General features: G+C 52.6%; 1 protein-coding gene across 1 annotated transcript in view; it reads right to left on the reverse strand.

Moving 5' to 3' along the window:
- LOC144139985 (ATP-binding cassette sub-family A member 9-like) overlaps positions 1 to 23,987 on the reverse strand; it is a 30,692-nt gene extending 6,705 nt beyond the window's left edge. The window contains exons 1-2 of the mRNA XM_077672202.1: positions 23,860 to 23,987; positions 16,742 to 16,955 (exon numbers count right to left, since the gene is read on the reverse strand). Coding sequence (XP_077528328.1) covers positions 16,742 to 16,955; positions 23,860 to 23,987 — 342 coding nt within the window. The remainder of the gene's footprint in view (positions 1 to 16,741; positions 16,956 to 23,859) is intronic.
- Positions 23,988 to 24,745: the final 758 nt, after the last annotated feature.

Below are 24,745 nucleotides of genomic sequence, written 5' to 3' on the forward strand. Positions count from 1 at the left end.
CATGCTACAGCAGCAGCTATCATTGGCAGGCTTTGTCCAGAAGACCGTAGGCACCCCGCCTTCCCGGTAAGACCCCCGGAAGACCCACCACTCAGGAAATCCACAGGCCTCCTTGAGTGAGGAGGCCTTAGATAAAAAGAAAAATAAATTTTATCTCTCTTACTCTCAATCCCTTTCCTGCGTACTGCTCTAACACGTTGCTTATGGGACGATGGTCGCGCCAATTGCGCCTAGGTGGTCCGATAGCTCGAGTGGCAGCTTGGAAAACGTTTTGAGTTACGAGCTGATGCGCCGCTCCTGCAGCGTTTCAGACTCGCCTATACTGATGGGCAGTTCTATCTTGAGCGCGCGGATCATTTACACGTCGTTCGAAACCACGTGGGCCACTTTCCTTTTTAAACGCAATGCGACGGCGTTTCTTTTCCCGACGCACTGCTCAGGTTTCTTGCGAGTAGAGCGAGACAGGGGGAGCCTGCTAAAGTTTCATCAAAGTCATCAGACTTGCACCATATTCTTAGGTTACACTGCTTCAACGACTGACCACATCTCTCTCTCGCGCCCTTGAGAGAATCGGTGCGACGACGAACAATATGTTCACAATCCTTAAAGTTGCTTTTCGGTCCAGGTCAATACAGGGAAAGCTGTTGGACAACTCTGGCTCCTCTTCCGTTTGCAGCAATGCGTGCGCCGTCTTGCCGCTTTCAAGACAGCAAAGGGCAGCCAAGTTAAAGTGGCCGCCAATCAAACCGTGCAACAAGCTCTTTGAAACGTCTCCATCGTTCAGTGCTGTACCTAGTTTGCTGGAGGTGATGTTGTGAAACTCTCGAACTTTCGCTTTTGCGGTAGCACTTTTGCAGCGAGTCAAGCGGGGATCCGAAGCCGGTCTTGTGCTTACCACGGATTTCCAAAAAGTTCAAGTAAGGAACCGATCTTCACGAATTTTGCAAAGAAGATGTACTCGAACGCGTACGGTGTCGCTTTAATGTTTTCTTTCACGTCCTTTACCTCACGTTTTTTGTCGCCTGCTTGCGCGGAAGCTGCCGAGCCGTGTTTGTCTGCGGCAGGCGCAGCCCCCCAACCCGTGTTGTGTTGGGATGCTTGATGCTGCCTTGAAGCAGGCTCCCAACTGCAAGTCCTTGCGCAGAGCCCCATCTTCGGCATTTTGGAACGCTGAATCCCGAGTTGCGACGATGGCTTGTTCCTATACGGGGACTTGTGAGACGTGCACGGACAGTCTTGATTGTCTTCTTTTGTTCTGTTTGGGGCAATGAGCTCTTCTCCGCGTCGCGAGTCGTGTTAGAAGAAAGTGGGTCCTGCATCACCACCATGGAGCAGCTGTACTCCTACGTGCCTGCTGGCCTCACGCTGTCCCGAGTCGATGCTTCATCCGTACGTCATGTGCGCAACGCGGTGTGCGCTGTCCCTTAGTTTTGTTTTCTTGGCACGATATACATGGACGTTCGCGCATCTGTCTGCTACATGTCGGAAAAGTACCCGTGTCCGCGCGTACTCCCCTCGAAGTTGTTTCCAAGCCTCTGCACTACAGGTGCCGCACCCTCAAATGGCGAAACCTGCAACGTTAGTAAGGTAGCTTTTGAGGTCGATGTATGTGAGCACACGTCAGAGGGACCGCTTTAACGCGTTGCCGGCTGATCTCATAAGTGAATCTCGAGGGCAAAAACGGGGTGCCTGATGTACCGTTGGTATTGCGTGCATTCCGGTCGCCTTCCGACAGTTCAAGGCAGAGGGTAGACGGTTGATGGCACGACGTGTCGATCTTCGGTAAGCCAATGCGTCAAATTAATATCGGTCAACTTCATCATGGCCCAGATGCTCTATTATTTACTTTTCTACGTCATAAAGCCTAGTGTCCTTAATTTAAAGAAGGTCAATGGCCTCCTGAAGGTCGTGCGGAGTCGCTGAGGCGGCTTCAAGAAGATCCGTTGATGCCTTGAGCAGTCTGGTACTTGCGCCGCCCCGCGAAGGATATATCGCTGTCGGCGCTGCTTATTGATCGCACACATTCGGTCTGTGACTAGGTGGTCAGGGTCAGGCATGCTGGCTTCCGTCTGAGGGTTGGCTTAGCACACAAAAGATTCGTCTGATTCCGGGCTTCTTCATACCTTATGACGGAAGGGACGTCAGGGGTCGCCGTGGTGACGCGCGGTCATGATCCCGAGTCTCAGGGCATCAAAATAGCGACGAAAGCGAGACCGGAGCCATGGCTGTCCAAAACGGGGATGAAACTTTTATAACACAGGAAATCTCCATAAAGATGATGCTGATGATGACGGACGGATACCGAGCATGCGATTTTAATGGTGAAGTTGTGGCGTCGCTCTATCGAAAATAAAATAAACTATGATTTCCGTAATTATTTATTGTTCTTGTTTACGAACGACAAACATTAGGGCACCAAAATCAATTTTATTTCGTGATGGCTGCCACGATGTCTTTATTGCCACTGCGGTGCACCCTAAGTGGCCTAGTGACATTGGCCATGATTTATTGCAAAAAATAAGGCGGGGCTTATGCGGTACGGCCGCTGTGTAGTGTGGGCCTCACCTCTGTAATGCAGTGCAGCCTGCCAAGGTGCCCACCATGGGTTCGAGCGAGCCCAGCCGTAAACGGCCGCGGCGGCCCTCGCCACGCGTGCAGTCACTCCGCAAAGACGAAGTAGCTCCTCAGAACGTGGTTTTATTCCGGGTAATCCACGGTACAGCAACCAGCCCTGGTATTACACTCCTAGCCCTGGGGCAGAGAGGGGGGTACCCGCCGACCGTACGCTTCAAGCCACAGAGCCCGACGCGCAGGGGGGGTACTCGGCAGCTGTTGTTCCAGTGGCGTAAGCCACCGAAACGCTGCGGGTGATGGGCCCGGCAATGACCGGAACCGACCACCAGACTGACTGAGAAATCCAACTCCCGGTACGTTCGCCGACCTCACAGAAGTGAGAGAACGGCGGTCGCTCAGGCCGAAGCGAGGCGAGCAGCGTGCAAGCACGAAGTACCTGTCGGAGTCGGCACCCAGCCAATCTCTCCCGGGTCCGACCGAAGCGCGCGCCCGCCGCCGCGAGCCCTTCGGCGGGGCCACTACGTCACGCCCCACGTGGCCCACGGACCGGCGCGCATTGGTCAGCCCGTACCCCCTTGCAGGGAGAGGGCGCGAGGGGCTATCCTCGCCCCTCGGGGAGAGGGGATCGCGGGCTACGTGCTCGCGTAATTGGGAGTAGCCCCAATTAGGATCCCCACATCCCCCCCTCCTTAAATGCCCTCGCCGACCTGGAAGCAGGCCGACTACTACCAACAAAAAGAACAATCTTCATGCAAGTAAAAAGGTAGTGCCCATCAGCCTCTCCTCCAGCCCTCAACAATACACTTCATGCATTTCTCAAACCTAAACTACAACTATTATTACACATCTTGACACCGTATTAAAAACAAAACAAAAAAAACACTATACACAAGAACGTTACCAAAAAAAAGATTCCAACAGCTAGAACTGCAAACTACGACATACATAATACAAACTACCACACAAAAAAAACTAAATCATGTCAAACCGACAACCGGAAGGCTACATGTACAATTCGCTGCACAGAAATAACTAAGCAAGTCAAAACTGCGAAATACTACAAGGGAAATGAACACTACAAGGAAAGCCAACTACACAAGTTTGAATATCCCGAACACTAACTTTACAGGTGGAACTTTCATTCTGTCTGCAAAACTCATTCCTATCTACACACGCACACACACACTCACACCCACACACAACGTGGCGCACATTTGCATTGAGGAAAAATGAATAAAATAACCGCCACTCGATAACGTTAACCAAATGGGGACGGAGAGCGTCTCTCACGGGGTTCCCGGATTGTTCGGCGCTCGGGGAGCGAATAGGGGCGAAAAGTTCTGGTTCGGCAAGCGTGCGTGGCCGTTTCTTCGGGGAGCAATGCCTGCTCACCCAAGAGCGTCGCAGAACGCGTCGATGCCACTGAAGGGCTCACGAAGAAGTTGGAAGAGGGGGCGGCAATGCCGGAACGGGCTCACCACTGCGTCGAGCAGACTTCGCGGACGGGCAGAAGAGCGAGAGTCGATGAGCCATTGGAAGTCGCCGCAGCGCGGGCACCTGCTGGAGGCCAGGGGTCCGGAATAGGCCCCTGATGGATGGGGCACCAGCCAGGGGAGCAGGGCACGAGCTTCAGCCCGTTGCCAGGTCGCAGGATCATGATGGCGTTGACCCGGGAAGCAGGGCTTGCGGAGCATTGATGAGTGCCCCGGCAAGGGTGGTGACGAGCGGGCATGCTGGACGCTCAGCGCCCGCGAGGCAGCAGCCGGACGCCTGCCGGTGGCGCTATGCCCGGAAACGCCCACAGGACCCGAATGCCAGGCTCCGATGACGAAACAAGGACCATCCGCGGGATGCACTGCTGGATCCGTTGTAGCTGGCCCGCACGCGCACACACGCAGTTTCGCACAGCGACACGGTGCACGGGAACAGGCACGCACTTCCTAACGCACAAATCGTCCTCCGTCGGCCCGCGTGCTCACAGACACACCACACTCGTCGGCCCCGCACACACGACAAAAAAAAGAAAAAGACAGGAGCAGTCCCCTGCGCATCTCTGCGGCAGAAAGTCCCCCTCCGCGTGTAGCACCGCGAAGGACGCAACCGAAACTCACTCATTCCACGCACAAAATAAACACATTCACACCAAACTACTGGGACCTTGAAAGATACGGGCGGCGAGCAGCAACGCCGCCAGACGGTCCACGCCGCGGCTCCCCATGCTCCCTCCCGTTCCGACCCTCCAAGGAAGCCACCGTCGAGCAACGGCAGCCGGGCGAAACCAACCCAAAACAAGAAGAAGAATACACTACCCCTCGGAGCTTCCGAGAAAAAGAAAGGCGGCCTTGCCGGGCTCAGCCGGGACCCCAAAAAAAAAGCGAAGTTTTCGCCTCTCGAAAACGGGGCCGAGAAAATGCGAGGAAACGCGTTCTTTTGCACACAGTTTAAAATGAACCACACTATTATACTTCCCACCGAATGCGGTTGGCTAAACAGCAAAAATAAGGCATTTCTTTAAGCAACTGTATACATATCATGAACAAACCACTAGTTTCTAAACGCCATGCGACACACGCTACAATTAAAAAGAACATGCACACTTTGCCTAAACGCGACAAGATACATTACACTAAGAGAAACATGCACTTTTTTTTTACACTCACGTGAAGGGGCTGGAGGCATGATCACTGGCTCACCCGGGAATGCCACGGAGAAAAGCTCGTTGTGAGAAGGCTGATGTGCGCGTGTAGGGCTTTCAACCGGGAAAAGCCCGGTATTAAGCCGGCCGACTTCCCAACTGTGGGCGTCGGCGGAGGGCGTACCGATGCGGGGGCCGGAAGCGACCCGACACACCGGGTGTGCTCGTTTGCCCTGGCGCGAGGTCGTCAGACCCCGGCTTCAACTCTGCCGGCCTACAATGGTAGGCTTTCAGGTCGGCAATGTGAACGCGGCCACTGGATTTCCCTGTTCGGGGATCCTTAAGCTCGTACACAAGCGGTGAGAGTCGCCTCCCAACTTGGTAGGGCCCAACCCACTTAGGAGCCAATGCAGCGGAAAACCCCTTGCTGGCATCGCTAAGAGCGTGGCTGCGTTTGAGCACAAAGTCACCTGCCTGATAGCAAATGCTACGGTGACTCTTGTCGTACTGAGCCTTTTGTTGGGCTCGAGCTACGCCGAGGCTCTTCCGCGCCTTGTCGAAGGCCAGATTGAGCCGGGCGCAGAGTTGGGACGCGTACGAGGAACAATCCCGGTGCGCGCTCTCGTCCGAGTCTTGGCGTTGCGTGACAATGGTCAGGGGGTTGGCCAAGTGTCTCCCAAAAGTGAGGAATGCGGGCGAGCATCCCGTTGAACGGCTCTCCGCTGTCCGAACAGCGAACGCGAGCTCGTTCAGGTGGTCGGCCCAGTCCTTTTGGCTCGTGGCAAAAGCCCTGAGCATTGTCTTCACACTCCTATTGAAGCGTTCTGTCAAATTGGACTGGGGGTGGTAGGGCGACGTGGGACGATGCTCGATCCGCAAGGATGAGCATGTTTCACGGAAAAGTCGGGCAGTAAAATAGGAGGCATTGTCCGTGATGAGGCGCTCCGGGAAGCCGAAGCGAGTGAATACCTCCATTAACTTGTCCAGCACAGCCCGGGATGTCACCTTACGCAGTGGAAACAATTCCACCCATTTCGTAAAGTGGTCCACCACTACCAACAGGTGCTGATAGCCGTGCTTGCTTCTGGGGAAAGGCCCCATAAGGTCGCAGGCGGCTATTTGCCACGGCCGCTGGCTGTCAATCGGTTTCATCAGCCCTGGCGGGCGCCCACCGCGCGATTTGACAGACTGACAGGCATGACACGACCGGCAATAGCGGAAAATGTCCCGCCTCATGCCGGGCCAGGTGACAGTGCGACTGATCTTTGAAAAGACCTTCGAGCCGCTCAGGTGTCCGGCCAGTGGCTCGTCGTGAGCGTACCGCAAAAGCGCGCACCTCAGACGTTTCGGGATCACTACCTTGAACGGGTTGATAGACTCGTCGTCAGTGGCGACGTATTTCAGCACGAGCTCGTCGTTGTCCAGCAGGTACGTATCCTCGGGACTACCAGCAATGCAAGCTGGCTCCGGTCCCTCTGCGCCCGTTGCAAAGCCAGCAACGTCACGGCGCTCCGCCTCTCGTAGGCGTCCGAGAATGTCTCGGCAAAAAGGATCGTCTCGCTGAGCCTGAATGAGCTCTTCCCGGCTGAATATAATCCCGAAAGGAGACCAGGCACGGACCTGAATCTCCGGCGTCGTGGCCTGGGGCTGCCCGAATTCGGGGGGCCGTCTTGGCTCACGAGCGTTGCTGGCGTTCCCTCGAGAGTGTCCAGCTTCCGTACACAGCGCAACAGCAGCGCATTCTCCTTTCTCTGCGCGGGGCATGACACAGACGGTTTTCCCCTTCGGCGCTCGAGATGCGCTGGCCTCAACAACAGAGGACCCAACCGCGCTTGCTACGGGTGGTGACAATGCACCAGCTGTGTTCTCCCGTACCGCTGTGCACGGCTTTCCGACTGCGGGCTCCGCCGCAACCGCCTCCTCGCCTGCGCTGGCAGGCGAAACATTCCTCTCGGCGCTGGCCGGGAGCGAAAGCGGGGCGCGTGAAAGCGCGTCGGCGACCACATTGCTGCTTCCCTTCCGATACTGCACGGAAAAATCGTAGTGCTGTATGAGCAGAGCCCAGCGTGCCAATCGCCCCGAAGGTTCTCGGAGCCGCATCAACCAAGTGAGTGCGCTGTGGTCCGTTTGCACGACGAATTTCGTCCCGTCCAAATAGACGTCGTATTTCCGCAGCGCAAACACGATAGCAAGGCACTCCCTCTCTGTCACTGAGTAATTCTTCTCAGCGGGGAGAAGGGATCGACTGGCAAAAGCCAGGGGGTGCAGCACGCCATCGTATTCCTGAAGGAGGACAGCCCCCAATCCGAGGTCGCTTGCGTCGGTTTGTACGACAAACTCCCTGTTCAGGTCGGGCAACTTGAGCTGCGCTGTCTCGGCAATTGCGCGGGACAGGCTGCGAAACGCACCTTCTTGCTCAGGGCCCCAATGCCACTCGACAGATTTCCCCAACAGCCGCGTCAGGGGAGCCTGGAGTTTAGCGCAGGACGGATTGAATGACCGATAAAAATTGGCCATTCCCAGAAAGCGGCGCAGGCCGCGTACTTCTGTGGGCGCAGGGAAGCCCAGGATAGCCTGGAGTTTCTCCGCGTTTGGCTCGATGCAGCCACCGCCCAGCGTGAACCCAAGAAGCTGCACTTGAGTTCGCGCTATCTGCGCTTTCGCCGGATTCAATGTCAAACCCCCTGCCTTGAGCCTACCGAGCACATCTTCCAAGTGACTAGCGTGTTCTTCCAGTGAACGCGAGTATATTACAATGTCGTCAAGGTAGCACATTGCATGTGACCACCTTGACTCCCCAAGAACCCGGTCCATCAGCCTCTGAAATGTTGCAGGGGCGTTACACAGCCCAAATGGCATACGTGTAAACTCAAACAAACCCCGGTGGCAGGTGAACGCTGTCTTAGCCTGATCCTCCGAATTCATCTCCACCTGCAAGTAACCCTTTGAGGCATCCAGAATGGTGAAATACCTAGCTGACCCCAGGTTCCCCACTATCGACTCGATCGTAGGCAGCGGGTAGGCATCTTTCCGGGTGAGGGCATTCAGCCTTCGGTAGTCAACGCACAAGCGAAAACTGCCGTCTTTCTTCTCTACCGGGACTACAGGAGACGCCCACGGGCTGTCGGAGCGCCTCACCACATTTGTCGCGAGTAACTCGTCCAGCGCGCCGTCAATAGCCCGCCGCTTAGCGAGGCTAGTCGGCCTGGGGTAGCACTTCAAAGGAAGCGCATCTCCTGTCTCGATCCTGTGTCGCACGAGATCAGTGCAACCCGGCAGATCCGTGAAAAGCTCCGCAAACCGGAATAAAATGTCCGAGATGCGGGCCTTCTCCTTCCGATCCCAACCAGCCACATCGGCGATCAAGGGATGGAGCGCATCGTCGCGCGCGGGCTTGTTCTTCAACCGAGAAGCGGTCGAACAACTTTGCTCCGCCCCGGGGTATTCCCCGGTGCGCAGCACTCCGCACGGCGGCAAAGCTTCTCCCGCACAAGCGAGAGCCGGCGAAGGCGGGCTAGCGAAGGGAACAAGGGGGGACAAAAGTCCGGCCCTGTAACCGCCGCTCGCAATGTCGATCGTAATTCTGGACTTCCGAAGAAAGTCGCGGCCCAAAATCACGGGGACACTCAGCCTTGGCAGGTGGATAAAACGACATCGTCTCATCCGCCCGTCCCATCGAACTGTCAACCTTGCGGCGCCGCCGGCGCGCACTGCACCACTGGCAAGGCTGAACACAGCTCGGCACTCCCTGAGGCGAACAGAACGCTGTTGCAAGAGGTTCAACACTTCGTCTCCGAACAAAGAAGCGCTAGCTCCCGTGTCCAATAAAGCCGGGTATTCTCGTCCCGCAATGACGACAGTGATGAACGGCGCAGGCTCGCCAACGGGACAACCCGGGCGGCCTAGGGAGGGGGCCAGAATTACTTCGGCCGAACGGGCCTTCCCGCTCGGCCGGCCCCAGCGTTTCCCAAGTGGGCCGGCGGCTGGGAGCAGTTGCGCATCATGTGGCCCTCTTTTCCGCAACGAAAACAGCGCAGCCCACCACGGGTATTCCCGCGATTGGCATCCCTCGGCGCGTCTCCGCCTGCCGCCGGACCTGGGGGTTGTTTCGGGCGGTTGTTCGCTGCAGAATTGTTTGGAGGCCATTTTCCGGCATTAGCCGTGCGGCGTCCGTAGGTGTATGGGTCCAAAGCGCGTGCGCTAATTTCCCACAGACCTTTTTCTTCCGCGCCGACTGCGTGGGCGGCGTGCGGCGGGTGGCGAGGAAAAGAGGAAGCTCCCTTCCACGCGCAGCGGGGCTCGAGAGCCTCGCTTGCCGGAGGAGGAGGGCGATACGCTCTTGAAGCGAGTATGTGGCCCTGTATCCGCTTCGCCTCAGCGGCTAACTCCTCCAGGTCGCGGAACCGAGCGCCGCGCAGGTACGCCGCAAAAGTGGGGTGCGCCTGCCTGATAACCCTCTCGACGCGTTCATCGTTCGGGGCTGTCGGTTCGGCGATTTGATATAGCTCCTCCATGCTCCGCACAAACTCTAGGAGCGATTCCTCGGGAGCCTGTGTGCGCAGCTCCAGTTCACGCCGCATCCTCCGATGGTAGTCCACCGGAAGAAATTCGCGGCGGATTGCCGCCTTCAGTTCAGTGAACGTGGCGGCTCGGTGACCGGCAAGCCGGTACCACTGCGCTGCTCGCTCCGTAAGCGCAACTGGCACGACACGAGCGAGCATATCGCTGTCGCTGAGCCCCATGGCTGTCTGGTAGTGCGCGAGAGACTCAATGAAGTCGGTCACGCTGATGGTATCCTCGTAGCCGCGGTAAACTGGCACTTCTAGCCTCACCAGCGGCTTTGACAGCTTCGGTGCCCCCAGGGAAACCTGGAGAGCGCCTGAAAGGGACTGGATCAAGCGAGTAGCTTGCTGCAACAACGAGGTTGCATCTGGGGAAGCATCTCCGTTATGAACGACTGCGTGCGCGGCGGAGCGATCCGCGTCGGGGCGAGAAAATACTCGCGGGTCGTTCGGCGGCTCGGCGGCCGGAGGGAGAATTCGTGTGCCCAGCCCGCTGGTGTTGGCGGGTGGTGCTTCCCGAGCCTCCGCTTCCTCCGCGTAAGCGATGACAGCGGGGTCTCCTGCCGCGTTGCTCCCGAAAACGGGTGGCCTGTGCGGCAAGAAAGCCTCTCTGGTGCGAGCCAGGCTTTCAGCGGCGACGCAGCCGGTGTGAAACGGCGCGGGGATACCGCGCGCCCCGAGAGTGACGACGGGGGCGGTTTGCCGAAGCCCAGGTAATCCTGTGGCTGGCTGGATACATGGCTGGCCCCCAGTACTAACTGGGAGCGGCCTGGCACTTGCGGCTCTCGGACCGTCGATGAAAGTACCGGCCGGGGCTTGCAATGCAGCTCGCCCGGCATGAGAGGCGCCCAATACGCCTAAGCGCTCGCGCGCAGTCGCAGCCTCGCTAGCGCGCGCGCCACATTCCGGGGCTACTGAAGCACACCCGGGTCGCTGTGCATACATATCAAAATCACTAGCATCCGGGGCTACGGAAGCACACCCGAATGCATTCAATACGCCTATGCGCTCGCTAGCGCGCGCGCCACATTCCGAGGCTACTGGAGCACACCCGGGTCGCCGTGCATACATATCAAAATCACTAGCAATCGGGGCTACAGAAGCACACCCGAATGCGTTCAATACGCCTATGCGTTCGCCAGCTTGCGCGCCTCTATCCAGGGCTACGGGAGCACACCCGGATTGCCGTGCACATGTATCAACATCACTAGCAAGCGGGGCTTCGGAAGCACACCCGAATGCGTTCAATACGCCTATGCGTTCGCCAGCGCGCGCGCCTCTATCCAGGGCTACGGGAGCACACCCAGATTGCCGTGCACATGTATCAACATCACTAGCAAGCGGGGCTTCGGAAGCACACCCGAATGCGTTCAATACGCCTATGCGCTCGCCATCGCGCGCACCTCCATCCAGGGCTACGGGAGCACACCCGGATTGCCATGCACAAATATCAACCTCACTAGCAAGCGGGGCTTCGGAAGCACACCCGAATGCGTTCAATACGCCTATGCGTTCGCCAGCGCGCGCGCCTCTATCCAGGGCTACGGGAGCACACCCAGATTGCCGTGCACATGTATCAACATCACTAGCAAGCGGGGCTACGGAAGCACTCACGAATGCGTTCAATACGCCTATGCGTTCGCCAGCGCGCGCGCCACCATCCAGGGCTGCGGGAGCACACCCGGATTGCCATGCACATGTATCAACATCACTAGCAAGCGGGGCTTCGGAAGCACACCCGAATGCGTTCAATACGCCTATGCGTTCGCCAGCGCGCGCGCCACCATCCAGGGCTACGGGAGCACACCCGGATTGCCATGCGTACACATCACTATCGCCCAAACCGTACCGACTATTATCTAGTGAGCACACTCGCCGGAGTCCTGGCTGAACCAGACGCGGCGTACTACTCGGCACACTCCCCGCATAAGCTGAGTGCGGCCTCTCACCTCGCTCTACTATACCGGCAGAGGCCGGAGGGGCCGGGGCCCAGAGAGCTCTCCCGGCTAGGAGCGGCGTCGACCCAACACATGTGGCCTCAGGCGACGGAGGAACGGCGAACTCGGGAATTCCCGAAACTCGTACATCGCTTTGGTCGGCGTCCACGCTCGGTGAAGCGCGGAAGGATGCGATGTTCGCTAGCGACGCCCGCGTAAGCGTCTCCTCAAGGCTAGCGTCCATGGCGCGGGCGGCCTATTGCATGAGCGAAGCTCTGCAAGCTCGCTAAAGGGAGGCAACGATTGTAAGAACAAAGGCTGCCCCACGTTGTGGCGCCAGAAATGTGGGCCTCACCTCTGTAATGCAGTGCAGCCTGCCAAGGTGCCCACCATGGGTTCGAGCGAGCCCAGCCGTAAACGGCCACGGCGGCCCTCGCCACGCGTGCAGTCACTCCGCAAAGACGAAGTAGCTCCTCAGAACGTGGTTTTATTCCGGGTAATCCACGGTACAGCAACCAGCCCTGGTATTACACTCCTAGCCCTGGGGCAGAGAGGGGGGTACCCGCCGACCGTACGCTTCAAGCCACAGAGCCCGACGCGCAGGGGGGGTACTCGGCAGCTGTTGTTCCAGTGGCGTAAGCCACCGAAACGCTGCGGGTGATGGGCCCGGCAATGACCGGAACCGACCACCAGACTGACTGAGAAATCCAACTCCCGGTACGTTCGCCGACCTCACAGAAGTGAGAGAACGGCGGTCGCTCAGGCCGAAGCGAGGCGAGCAGCGTGCAAGCACGAAGTACCTGTCGGAGTCGGCACCCAGCCAATCTCTCCCGGGTCCGACCGAAGCGCGCGCCCGCCGCCGCGAGCCCTTCGGCGGGGCCACTACGTCACGCCCCACGTGGCCCACGGACCGGCGCGCATTGGTCAGCCCGTACCCCCTTGCAGGGAGAGGGCGCGAGGGGCTATCCTCGCCCCTCGGGGAGAGGGGATCGCGGGCTACGTGCTCGCGTAATTGGGAGTAGCCCCAATTAGGATCCCCACATCAGTCAGTCGCATGGGATGGCACAAGAGGAGAACCGTCCTCGAGAACGAATCCTGCAAAGCGCGCGGTTTCTGATGTCAAATATTCCCCTTACTGAAATGATAGCAACCTTGCAGCCATTCAACTTCCAGGATTGATACCCCCGTCACCTATCCGCAGCGTTCGCTTGGGAATCCTGCTTGCCCACTCATGCCCAGAGCGGACCAGCAGCATCGTGAGTTCGCTATTCGTCGGTCCTAGCTGCTCGTAACTGTTGTTAGGCCCCAGGTGTATGGTCACGTATTGGCTCTGTGAGCGGCATTTCTCTGGAAGATTTAACTAAACATGACCTACCCATACCACTGCACCCTTTGTGTCGCCCGCCTACAGCTCGCCCAGTTTACTGCCCCAGTGGTGTGGCATTCGAGATGCTAGGACTTGTAAAAGCAGCCCTTCCTATAAAGCAGTCAAATGCATAATCCCATAAATCCCGGAATTCTATGTTATAAGGGTGGCTTCGTAGGTCTTGATGAGCCAGGTGCGAGCACAGCCTTAGTGGTTTGTTACGTCTGTATATTGAAGGCGCTATTATATTGAGATGGACGGCTACCCCTAGCCAATGCCCGACCTAACTTCGCGCTATGGCACGCTTTGAGCTCAGTTACACGAGCAGATTCGAATCATTTATTTACTAATTTTATAAATAGGAGAGAAGCCTTTCTATGTACTGCTCTGCTATAAGACCTGATCGTAGGAATGTGTCCCATGTCGTTATAACCCTGTTCAATAATCAATAATAAAGCCCATAATCAAGATGCGTATGTGTCTGCGTCAGCTGAGCGTGGCCTCCTATAAAAGGATTGCACCTTCGTCGTGGGTCTGCATGATGAAAAGGACTGCATATCAATCTTCACGACAGCGGCAGCACCTTCATCCCACTGAACCCTACCCTATGGCTGGCTTTGCAGGTCGCTTATTTTATCCTACCATGCTGCTGTACATTTTCTGCACACTGTCTTCTGCTGCTGCTGCTGGCAGTGTTGAGGCGAATGTGTCATGCGGACCAGCGTTGCACGTTTTGATATATTACGATGTTGTTCCTCAAGATGGAATGTACTTGACGTGCACGAAATGTGGCGATGTCCACCATCTTGGTAATGCATTGGCAAACCTGCTACTAGCTTCCGCCGAAGAAGGAATTTTCTTAAGGCTACCTGTATTTGTGCGACACGGGGAGCAGCACAGATCGAGAGTGGCACCCTCGGCACGCAGTCAGAAAGCATAAGCTTTGGTGCTCAGCTAAAGACATCGAAGGACAATGCTGCATTCCTTCTGCCCACTAAGAGCATGGTTAGTGCACCTTCAAAACTGCTGAGAGCAGTTGGAAGTACTGAAACTTCGATGTAGTTTCTCTCCAGAAAGTAGCACAGCGTACTCGCTAAAGTTGATAAACAGGATTGCGACATTTGTGTCCTCAAGAGACTTGTCCACCGTGTTCAATCTGGCACATCCCCCGGGATCAGAAAAAATCACATAAGAACAGTCCGAGATAGAATTCCGAGATATAATTTATTGGTTGGTTCGAGAAGTGAATACTTCCTCGAAAACGTGAATACTGTGCATCGAAAACGTTAACTTCCCGAGCGACAAAAATCAGACTTGGATGAGAAGCACCGTTTTTGTGCGGTGGCCTGGCAAAGAACCGCCTGTTACAGTGTGGTTTAGGTTGTTTTCCTTGAATCCAGAATAGATGCAGGCTCGCTCTCGCGTTAGCGCAGCAAAACGAGATATGCGCTTTTCGATAATCAGACTCCTCGTAGTAAGGAGCTGTTGTTGCTCGCGCGAACAAGGAAAAGTAGCTGTTGCCTCACATGGCAGAATAGCAGGCACAGGTTCGTTCACTTGTACGAAAGCCATAATGTGCTTCGTATCTAAGATGAGTGTGATCTGGAAAAACATTATCACATGTCCCGGTACTGGCTGCAATCTGTTTGCAACGCAAATAGCTTCCACATGTTAAGGCTGTCCTCGCATGATGTTAAGTCTTTCTCTATTACCGACGTTCATCGTTCTACGGAAAAAACGACGTGCGCCTCTTTCTGTGCTTACATTTCAGAGATGTTACAAGCCAGAAAAAATTTGAGTTTTCTTTATTATACCGGGGGGCTGAGCCGCTTCTTTTAGATAACCGGGAAGGAAGGGGGCCTAAGCCTCCCATCCCTTTCCATTTTCCGGGCCTCCTGCCCCTCTGCGATCATTGCGCTTAGCAAATGGCGTGGATTCCTTCTAACAGCCCCTATCCGCTTGTAGTGTTCAAATGTGGGATTGTTGTCTACGTCGGCTGATTTCTATACCTAATACGAGCTGTCTGCCTTGAAACAACTGGTTGCGTCTATAGCGCACAGCGAAAGTGCACGAGCAAGTGCTTTTGTGGCCGAAACCACCACAGACTTTTAGGCGTTCTGAGGCCGTGTGTCGTGAGGATTGCGTGGAGGCTTTATCACCAGTTTAAAGAAGAATTTTATCCTTAGTAGAAACAGCGTAGAATTTGGTCCTCAAAATGATACATAGGCTTCTATAGTTGAGAGCGTTAGAACAAGCAGCGCTTGGGGTTCCCGGCAAAGCAAAGAGTTACCAATCTTAGTTGTCCGGGGATGGAGACCCGCCTGTGTGCTTCTCCAAGTGTCGCCATTTTTATTCTGGGGTTTTTGTGGGAACGGCACACTAGACATCCCAGTGTGCAAATCAGGGTACATCGTTCGAACGTATAGAAATATTGAGGGCTCAAAATAGCAATAATATTCTCCTGTCGAATGTTTTATACTAATTGTCATGTGAGAATATGTCCGCCGGAATTGTTCCTGTACTTCACTAAAAACTTTGTGAACTCTTTCGTCAATTCGAAAGCCTTGAATCGCTGTTGCAAGTACGGGCGTTGTAAGGATAAAAAACTAGGTTAACCGGAAAAATAAAGTCTGGTTACATTGACAGTGGGAGCGCGGTATCACTCGCAAGATAAGGGTGACACCAGTGAACAGGGACGATTGGCTCTCAGAATTGCGATGACACAAAATAAAGGTGGTTACCGAGTGGGACGATATTCAGGGGCTAGCTGTTCAGAGAGCTGGAGAAGTGCTGGTGGACGCGGCAACAAATCTCAATGGAAAGTTGCACGACAGGTAAGCAGATAGGCCGAATGGCTTTCGCATTCACATTCCTAGAAACGTGAAGAACCAGCGCAATTTTTTTCCGTATGAATGTCCTGCTTGAACATGTCTAGACATACTTCGGAGAACAGAGGTAAACAATCGTTAATATATTCAATGGAATGGTGGAACCCTGTTCGCATAGTAAGGTTGGGCATATCTGGTGACGGGCGTAACGCGTGGTTTACAACAAACGCCAATCCTAGTTAAGAACTACAAGCGGGGAGCTTGTGAAAGATGAAGTAACCAAGAAAAACATTAGAACTACGCATTTATTTTTAATACATTCGAAAATTATCCTTTTCCCAAGAAACAGAAACAAGCTTCCCGGATGAAGTAAAAGTGCACACAAGCGGCCATTCCTGGCCGGGGCAGAAAGCCCCAATTGTAGTAGGAGGCTGGCGTTCTAAAGTTGTAACTGGGACTCGAGATTCCGCTTCCTTGTTTGCTAAAGTGAGGTGTTGACTGCATAGTTTTCCCTATATATTCTTTTGAATACTCCGGCAGTATTTTTGATGAACGGCTTGAAGGAGCGCTCTGTTCGGCCTCTGTGGCCTGAATTTAGACTTTCGTTTACGGACGCGCAGAGCCCGGGTTAAGACCGAGCAGATCTACCCAATTGTTTGTGATTTCTTAATTAAACTAACTTATAAGATCAATTCTTTGACGGTTTCTGTTCATAAGGCTTTAGGTCGGATTGGGGACACGACACAGCTTATTACAATGTTTCTTTACGTTTTAAATCCCACCGAAAGGGGTAAACTTGTGCGTACGTAAGAACGAAATGTTGTGGCAGGCAGACTTACATCGTGCCTCTCGGAAAGCTTGATTCCTGGAAATTGCTCAAGCACAGCGGTCACGAACTGGGCAGGATCATGGCCCCCTCCCCGTTTCAGCAGGAACTCGAGGCGGTAGCCCTTGCAAAACTTCTCCTTCAGGTGCTGAATTGAGCCCAGACATTCCATTCGACCAGACACCATAATTGTGATGCGGTCGCACGAGTACTCGGCGTCTTCCATGCTGTGCAGGCCAGAACAAAGCTCAATCACCACCGCATTTACCTTCTTGGCAATATCAAAAACCGCCACAGGAAAATTAGGCTAGCACGTGGGTCTCAACCGTTGGCGACTTTCAGGTTCTGCCCCAACGGTGGCTCAGTGGCTACGTCGTTGTGCTATTCAGCCGAAGGACGGGGGTATGATCCCCGACGCGGTGGCGGCTTTTCAGGTAGAGGTGAACTGTGAAAACGCCCTTGTGTTGAGATTTTACCACACGATAAAAATCCCCAGGTTGCCAAAATTATTCTGAAGGCCTTTACTACAGCGCACATTGTATCTCTGGTGAAACCTGGATGGTTTACGCTTTCATGTTTTATACTGCCACCTTCTCCGTAATGTCACACAGCTTACTGCTCCATTACAATTAAATCCTACAAACCCACGTCCCCATGATTCCCAGAAAGCATTGGGTTTGTTGGCTAAGGTCGTTGGGTGGCCGTAAAGATGTTTATCTCCGACGGGACCTGAGTAGTCTGAATTTGAATGCAAGTAACCAAGGTCCACTTCCTGAAAAAAGTTCCAGTTGCCACAACAGCTGCCGAAAACCCCCTACAAACTCGATTTTTATAGCCCCTTGCCGGCATTGTGCGATAAAAGTGGATTCCAAATTGGCTGTATTTTACATATATACAATTACTCCAACATTGCTATATAAGCAGCCTTATGATAGGAAAAATGGCGTGAAGGTTTCAAGGCAATAATTTTCTTTGGCAACACAAAAAAAGTTGTGGTTCGCCTCTCGGCCCCTCAAATCAATCACTCGGCTCAAAGCCTAACAGATTTCTTGAGCTACAACCCTATAAAGGCAGCGGTCGTGGTTCTCGTCGATTTCTCCCACGTTTTTTCGCGCTGTTTCCAATGCAAATAACAGAAAATGTTTTCCAAACCACTTGACCTTTATACACCCTTTGCACTGGTGAACATTCTTCAGCAAAAATAAAAGATCAGGGATATTTGACGGTATCGTGAATACCTGAGTATTCCTTAATCGCAGTGTTTAATAAAAATACTAGGCTGTTTATTTTTGCGAACTGCACGTTTCAGATTTTTTTCGACAGTCAAATACACAAAGCCTTCGCGCCCTAGCGCAGACCCTGTGTTGGAATTGCCAGACGCTTAAAGCAACAAACGGCTCCGGTAGACGAACCGCGAGCCATGGTAGTCCGAAAAATTGAATGTACAGTGCTCACGGATTGAAACGCGACACTGCGAGCGCTTGGCTTGCGGTACATGCAGCACCGCCCGTGGATGCCAGTGAAAGCTAGGTGTTGGATTGTGGTATACCACGATGATGAGAGCGTTTTAACCGAAGGCTTGCTGCTTCCGGTCACCAATGTGTGGGACTGCGGTTCCCCGCTGTGACAGCGGGGCGCTGCGAGCCCGGAGCGCTGGAACGCGTTTGTGCACCGACGGTAGTAGCCCAGCTGTGCGCGCAGACGATTTCGCGACATCGTGTGCACGCGCTCTTGTTACGCGTGCCCTTCCAATGCGGCACAGGAATGTTCATGTAAGGCACAGTCACGCTCATCTGAATAAAAGAAACTTCTGTACGAAGGAACAGCAAACTTTATTACAGGATGTAATCTAGCAAAAAGGAAAGACTCCATTGCAGGCACGTTCGCGTGTCGTGCGGTGCATTAGTACTTCGTCGGCTCTCCTCTTTTTTTTTTAGTTTATAGCATGGATTAAGGTTGGCTGTTCCTTCGTGCAGACGCTCGTTTTATTCAGATAAGCGTGACCACGCCTTGCATTCACATTACTGTGTCGCATCGGAAAAGCACGCGTAAGAACAGCGCGCGAGCAGACGATGTCACGAAATTGGCTGCGCGGACCGCCGGGCTACTGCCACCGGCGCACAAACGCGCTCCTGCGCTCCAGGCTCGCAGCGCCCCGCTGTCGCTGCGGGGAACCGCAGTCCCGCTCATTGGCAACTGGAAGCTGCAAGCCTACGGTTAAAACGCTCTCATCCTCGAGGTATACCACAATGCAACACCTAGCTTCCACTGGCGTGCACGGGCAGCGCTGCATGTACCGCAGGCTAAGCGCTCGCAGTGTCAAGTTTCAATCCGTGAGCACTGTACTTCAGCAAATTCATGCCGTAGGAAGAGCGAGACGAGATACGAATAGAGTGACAGCTGTACGCGTGAGACAATATAAGCATTTTAGTGGCAGGGGTGGCAAAGGAATACTCTTTCTGAGACAGTTGGAGTGAATATGAGTGAAAGATATGAAAAAACTTGCCAGATTTTTAAAAGACATGTCGGCTGGAGCTAACAAGCCATACGTAATACGTAATACCGCACAGATCCCGGAATACAACGATACAAGCATCAGGACGCACGGAACGCCTTCAGAGACCATAGGCCCGAGGAACACTATGAAATCAAGGACATAGAAGCCTGGAACAGGGAGCTTACCAAGGATGTACGACAAGCTACAGAAACAATTGAGACGCATGCAGAAATTGAGCAAATGGACAGCAAAGTAGCACACATCATCGAGGCTAAACGGTCCTTGCTGAAACGTTAGAAGAAACAACGGCTGAATAGGGGACTCAGAAAGAAGATGGCTGAGCTCAACAGGGCGATCTAAGGACACTGCCGCGTGCTCTGCGTGAAGCAGTGGAATGAGATCGGCGACGCAGCGGATGGACAGTTGCATTGCGGAAGGACCTGCCGTCTCTTGAATTACACTATATGCAAGTCCCATCAACGTGATAGAGAAACCAAGCTTATGCACCACGCCATACAAAACACAGTGAAGAGGAAATAATCAAGAAAATCAACGACAAATACATACCACCTACCACAATTGTGCAATGGGTTCCATACCAATGACTACCAAACGAAAGGCTTGATCGGGCAATCGATGTTGAAGAGGTTCGAGTAGCACTACTTGACTTGAGGAGCAAATTTGCATGTGGTCCGGACTTAATAACAAACAAGACTCTCAGGAATCTAGATGACCTCTCATTTGAAAACCTAACGAAATTCAACAACAAGTGTTAGAAAACAGGATCACCGCCACGACAGTGGAAAACAGCGAACAACATTCTCCCCCCTAAGCCAGGTAAACCGCCGGACATCGACAATTTTGGGCCAATATCGCTTACGTTGTGTGTAGGGAAGGTGCTAGCCCATGTCCTGATGAATCGATGGCAGGATTACCTGGAGAGAGAGGAACTATACCCAACCACGGTTTTTGGCTTACGAAAGAGGTTAATTACCCAAGATTCGATGCCTCAGTTGAGGCACGAAATCATTGACGACTCTGGTGCCTCAAGAGACAATAAGGCGACCCTCGGGCTTGATATCCAGACTTCTTTCGATACGGCAAAACATTCTGCGATGTTGTCGCAAGTGTCTAAGCTCAACATGGGTGAACGGAGCTGTAACTACATCCAGGACTTCCTAACGGGTAGAACCGCTCAGCTAAGAGCTGGTCATTTACAATTAGAGGATAAGAAGCTCGCCATCACTGGCAATCCGCAAGGGTCCATGATGTCGCAATTACTATTCACTCTAGTAATGATTGGAGTAGCCAACAGACTCACCAGAGTAGGAATCCGGCCCACAATCTATGCCGATGATCTTACACTGTGAATAAACAGGGGTTTCGACGGTCACGTTGAGACGAAACTACAAGAAGCAGTGGACGCCATTGAAGAACATTTGGATGGGTCAGGACTTGTTTGTTCTCCAAAGAAATCGGAACCTATTGTTATTCAGCCACGGAGGGGTCGCATCACAGACAGACAACAACGCACGGTCAGGATCACTACGCAATCTGATAAAGTTGTTCCCGAAGTCAGCTAGAGCAGAGTATTCGGCATGGTCATCGAATGGCACCGAAAAACGGCGAGGCAATCGCTCGCATCACAGCCAATACCGCGGACGCAATGAGGCTCATGCTACGAGTCACACCACGGAAAGCTGACATGAAACATGACAGTTTCATCAGACATGTCCACTCCTTTCTGATCAGCCACATCACGTATGTCGTGGCCTACCACAACTGGTTACAGCACCAGCGTAATAAGATCCACGCCATCATTAGGAGGGCCTATATGTCCACGCTAAGCCTGTTTAAATCTATAAGCACACCGCTTTTCCTCAATTTAGGAGTCCATATTGCGCTCGCGGAGATAGCGGAAGCAAAACGTACGGACCAGCTCGAACGTCTCTCTACAACGAAGACTGGAAGAGTGATCCTAGAGGACCTAGGGTACGTACGCCACAGCGGAGATGACAACAAACTCACCATCGCGGACGAGATACGTCGCCGTATCAGGGTGAATCTACTACCGAAAAACATTAGCCGCGACTACAACAAGAGTAGGTTGGTAGCAAGGGCCAAGGCCCTCATCGACCTACACGCCCAGGATAAGCTACGTAGATGCGGCGGAATATCAACATGAAGCCTTCGCTGCCGTTTCATAGACGCAACCACCGGAGACACTGTGACATCGGCAGGCGTCAAGTGCACCGAGGCAGAACGCGCATAGCAGGTGGCCATCGCCCTGGCCATTACCAACACAGGCTACCAGTCGGTGATCAGCTACTCAAGAACGGCAGTTTGGAACTACACGAAGGGACGCATTTGCAAAGAAGCTTTGCAGGTGCTACGCAGTGCATGTCTACATGGCCCAAGAAGTATTCGAGTCGAGTGGATCCCGGCGCATGCAGACAAAGAAGCGTTGACGAAGAACGCGAACCACAACGGAAGCGCACATGCGGAGGTGCGAGCACTAACCAACCGCGCTGCCGCAACTGACCGTCCAACGTGTTTCGGTTCTCAGGACCGAATGACAGATTATGGCGAAATCCCCAAAGCCTACCGTCTGGCTCCTAAGACCTTCCCACCTCCGGACCCGGTGTTGAGCAGGGCGGAGGCAGTGCTACTATGAAAGCTTTAGGCGGGGTACCAACGTAATCAGGCTCGAATGCAGCGAATGCATCCGGAGGCGTACCCGACCGACAAGTGCCAGCTATGCTGCAGGGAGACTGCAGACCAGAAGCACATCTTGTGGGACTGTCTCATGAACCCTGTAGAAGAGACATCAAGAACACATCCCGCCACGGATTGCAGAACCCACAAGGAGCTACACCTACGAACATCAACACTGGGCCGTTCTGCAGGTCCTGCGGGCGCTCGAAAGGCATGGGACACGCGAGTCGCAACGGCTAGCTCACGTCTCAGCTGAGTAGTACCGAGCCACCAGGACGACGCCGAGGCCCGCGTCACGCGCGTAAAAACATAGTTCTGACGGCTTAAATAAAGTTTATTCAATCCAATCGACTCCACCCGACTGCGCCCGGATTTGAGCCACGAACTCTCTCGCCACAACGGGAGGTACACAGCGCACTGCCTACTGGGCTACGAATTCAAGCGCAAGGTGGTCTACGAACGCGCCCTATATATTTTTCACTACCTTATTTATTCAGACGGTGGTGCCGTGCAGAAGTGAAGCGAAGTAGTTCATCATGACATTATGAGCGCCGACAGTCGGGGCCTCTATGCCAGCGTCTTCACGTAGGCGGGACGCGGGTGAATTGAAGCACGCCGCGCCAGTTGCTGCTTTCGGTTTCGGTTCAGTTTCGTGTGCATGGTTTTGAAGTGGTTGTGGTTTCAGCCGGATTTACGCGATGTTCCAGCGCGTACAATCCAGTATCTAATATTGATGCGTCTAACGGTGCCATATGACGTAATATAAATGAATATGTGCAAGTTCAATGGATGCACAATGAAAATTTACATGCTCCTGTGAAGGAACATTTCACTTTGGTGTGTTACCCATTCTTATAAAAGGGGCATCAGCCACAATTTTTATCAATTCGACAAATTTGGAACAGCAAGAAATGAAGTAATTTTGCTGTTTTACAATGGTTCTAGAGGCTGCAAACCCCGTGGCAAGTTTGAGAGATTGTTGTACTAAATGTTCTCATTCTACACGTGAAGTCCTTCGGCCGATACTTTAAAAATGGTCGGTTGGTTTTCCTTCCCTTTATTGGATACCTCTATTTTCTCCACACTGTATACTCACATTTATTTAGGTTACAAAACATCCCACTGGGGAAATTTTTGCTAAAGTGCCGCGTCGAACTGTAGGCGAATGTCAAATATTCCATGCGCGGCAATAGCCATGGTCGATGTTTCAGGTATCAGAAACTTGACATTTTCATAAAATAAAGCATGATTTTCTTGCGACAACCTTCAGAAGAAATGGAAAGAGTTGCCAATCTTGGTTGCTGACACGTGATATTAGAGAGGCTTCTACCTCATATTTTCTGCTAGAGCGCAAGTATTTTTCTCAAGGCTGTTTGTGTCAACCGTATTTAGTTTTAAAGGTGAGTTTCAGAGGGTTTTTACGGCAAATGAACCCAATTGATGAAAGTATAACCAATACCTTTGTTTTATACACAATGCATTTTAACTGATTTTTGTGATGTATTAGAAATGTTAGGATAGTTTTATTCATTCGATCTGGCTGCTTTAGCAAAATTTTAACGAATTTATATCTGAGCTAGAAACTTTCCTCCGTCCGCAATTGGCATAGCAGGACTTTTAAGCCATTTTTGGCTTAGTCCAGCCCAGAGAGAGCAATCACCGAACCACGCAGAACTAAATGCCCAGAGGTGGCAGTTGTCCACCGCATTTGTTGTGTAGACGTAAGCAGAGTTGTGTAGAGAGACTTCGCGTGTTTTCAGAACCACCTACTTGCTGGTGACTTGATGTTTCCTAGCCATGCATCTTACATACCGGCAAGCATTGGAAGTAGTAGTTCCTTACTTGTGTGAGCTGAGAACACTGGTGTTTCTTCCCTACATTTAACATACTAGCACGCATTCGAAGTAGTAGTTCCTTACTTGTGTGAGCTGAGAACAATGGTGTTTCTGCCCTGCATCTTCAGCGTGTTGAGAACCTTGAGGATTTTGCGGCGCGCCATCACGTCCATACCGACGTACGGGTCGTCCAGAAACACGAGAGGAGGCATTCCCATGAGAGCGATGGCCACTCCCAGCTTGCGTTTGTTGCCGCCGCTGTATCGAGGTGGAGTAAGTGGAGCCGTAGAAATGTCACGAGGGGCAGAAAGGTACGGACACAAAACATTGTTGCGTTATATCAATACTAATTAGCTATTATGATTTCACTGTCAGAAGCTCAAGTATTGTTGACGCACTTGGATGGAAAACTTTGGCAGCACGTAGGAAAGTATTGAGGTTAAAGTTTTTATTTATCATTCTGAGTAATAAGACAGGAATTAACAGAAACATTTATATGAAAGAACCTCAATACATCACTGCTAGACGAGATAACCCAAGAAGAAGTAGACCGTATCAGTGCCGCATTGATGTCTTTAAATACTCATTTTTTCCTAAAACGATTTAAGATTGGAATGCTCTTCCTAGTGAAGTAGTTGCCGCATCTGATTTTCACATTGCCATTGATGGTTTTGTGATGTGTCATGTAACAGTTGTGTATTATGCTACGCCATTGTATTTCTAAGTGATGTTGCCCTTTTGTGTTTGCCCTTTTTTGTGATTGCTTTATGCGACAAGATTCGAACCCCCCTGCAATAATGCCACCTCGGCGGTGTAGGTATATGTAATAAATAAATAAATAAATAAATAAATAAATAAATAAATAAACAAATAAATAAATAAATAAATAAATAAATAAATAAATAAATAAATAAATAAATAAATAAATAAATAAATAAATAAATAAATAAATAAATAAATAAATAAATAA

The sequence above is a fragment of the Haemaphysalis longicornis genome, unplaced genomic scaffold, assembly GCF_048455015.1.
Source record: "Haemaphysalis longicornis isolate Haplotype H1 unplaced genomic scaffold, Haemaphysalis longicornis Haplotype H1 scaffold_5, whole genome shotgun sequence".
Lineage (NCBI taxonomy): Eukaryota > Metazoa > Arthropoda > Arachnida > Ixodida > Ixodidae > Haemaphysalis > Haemaphysalis longicornis.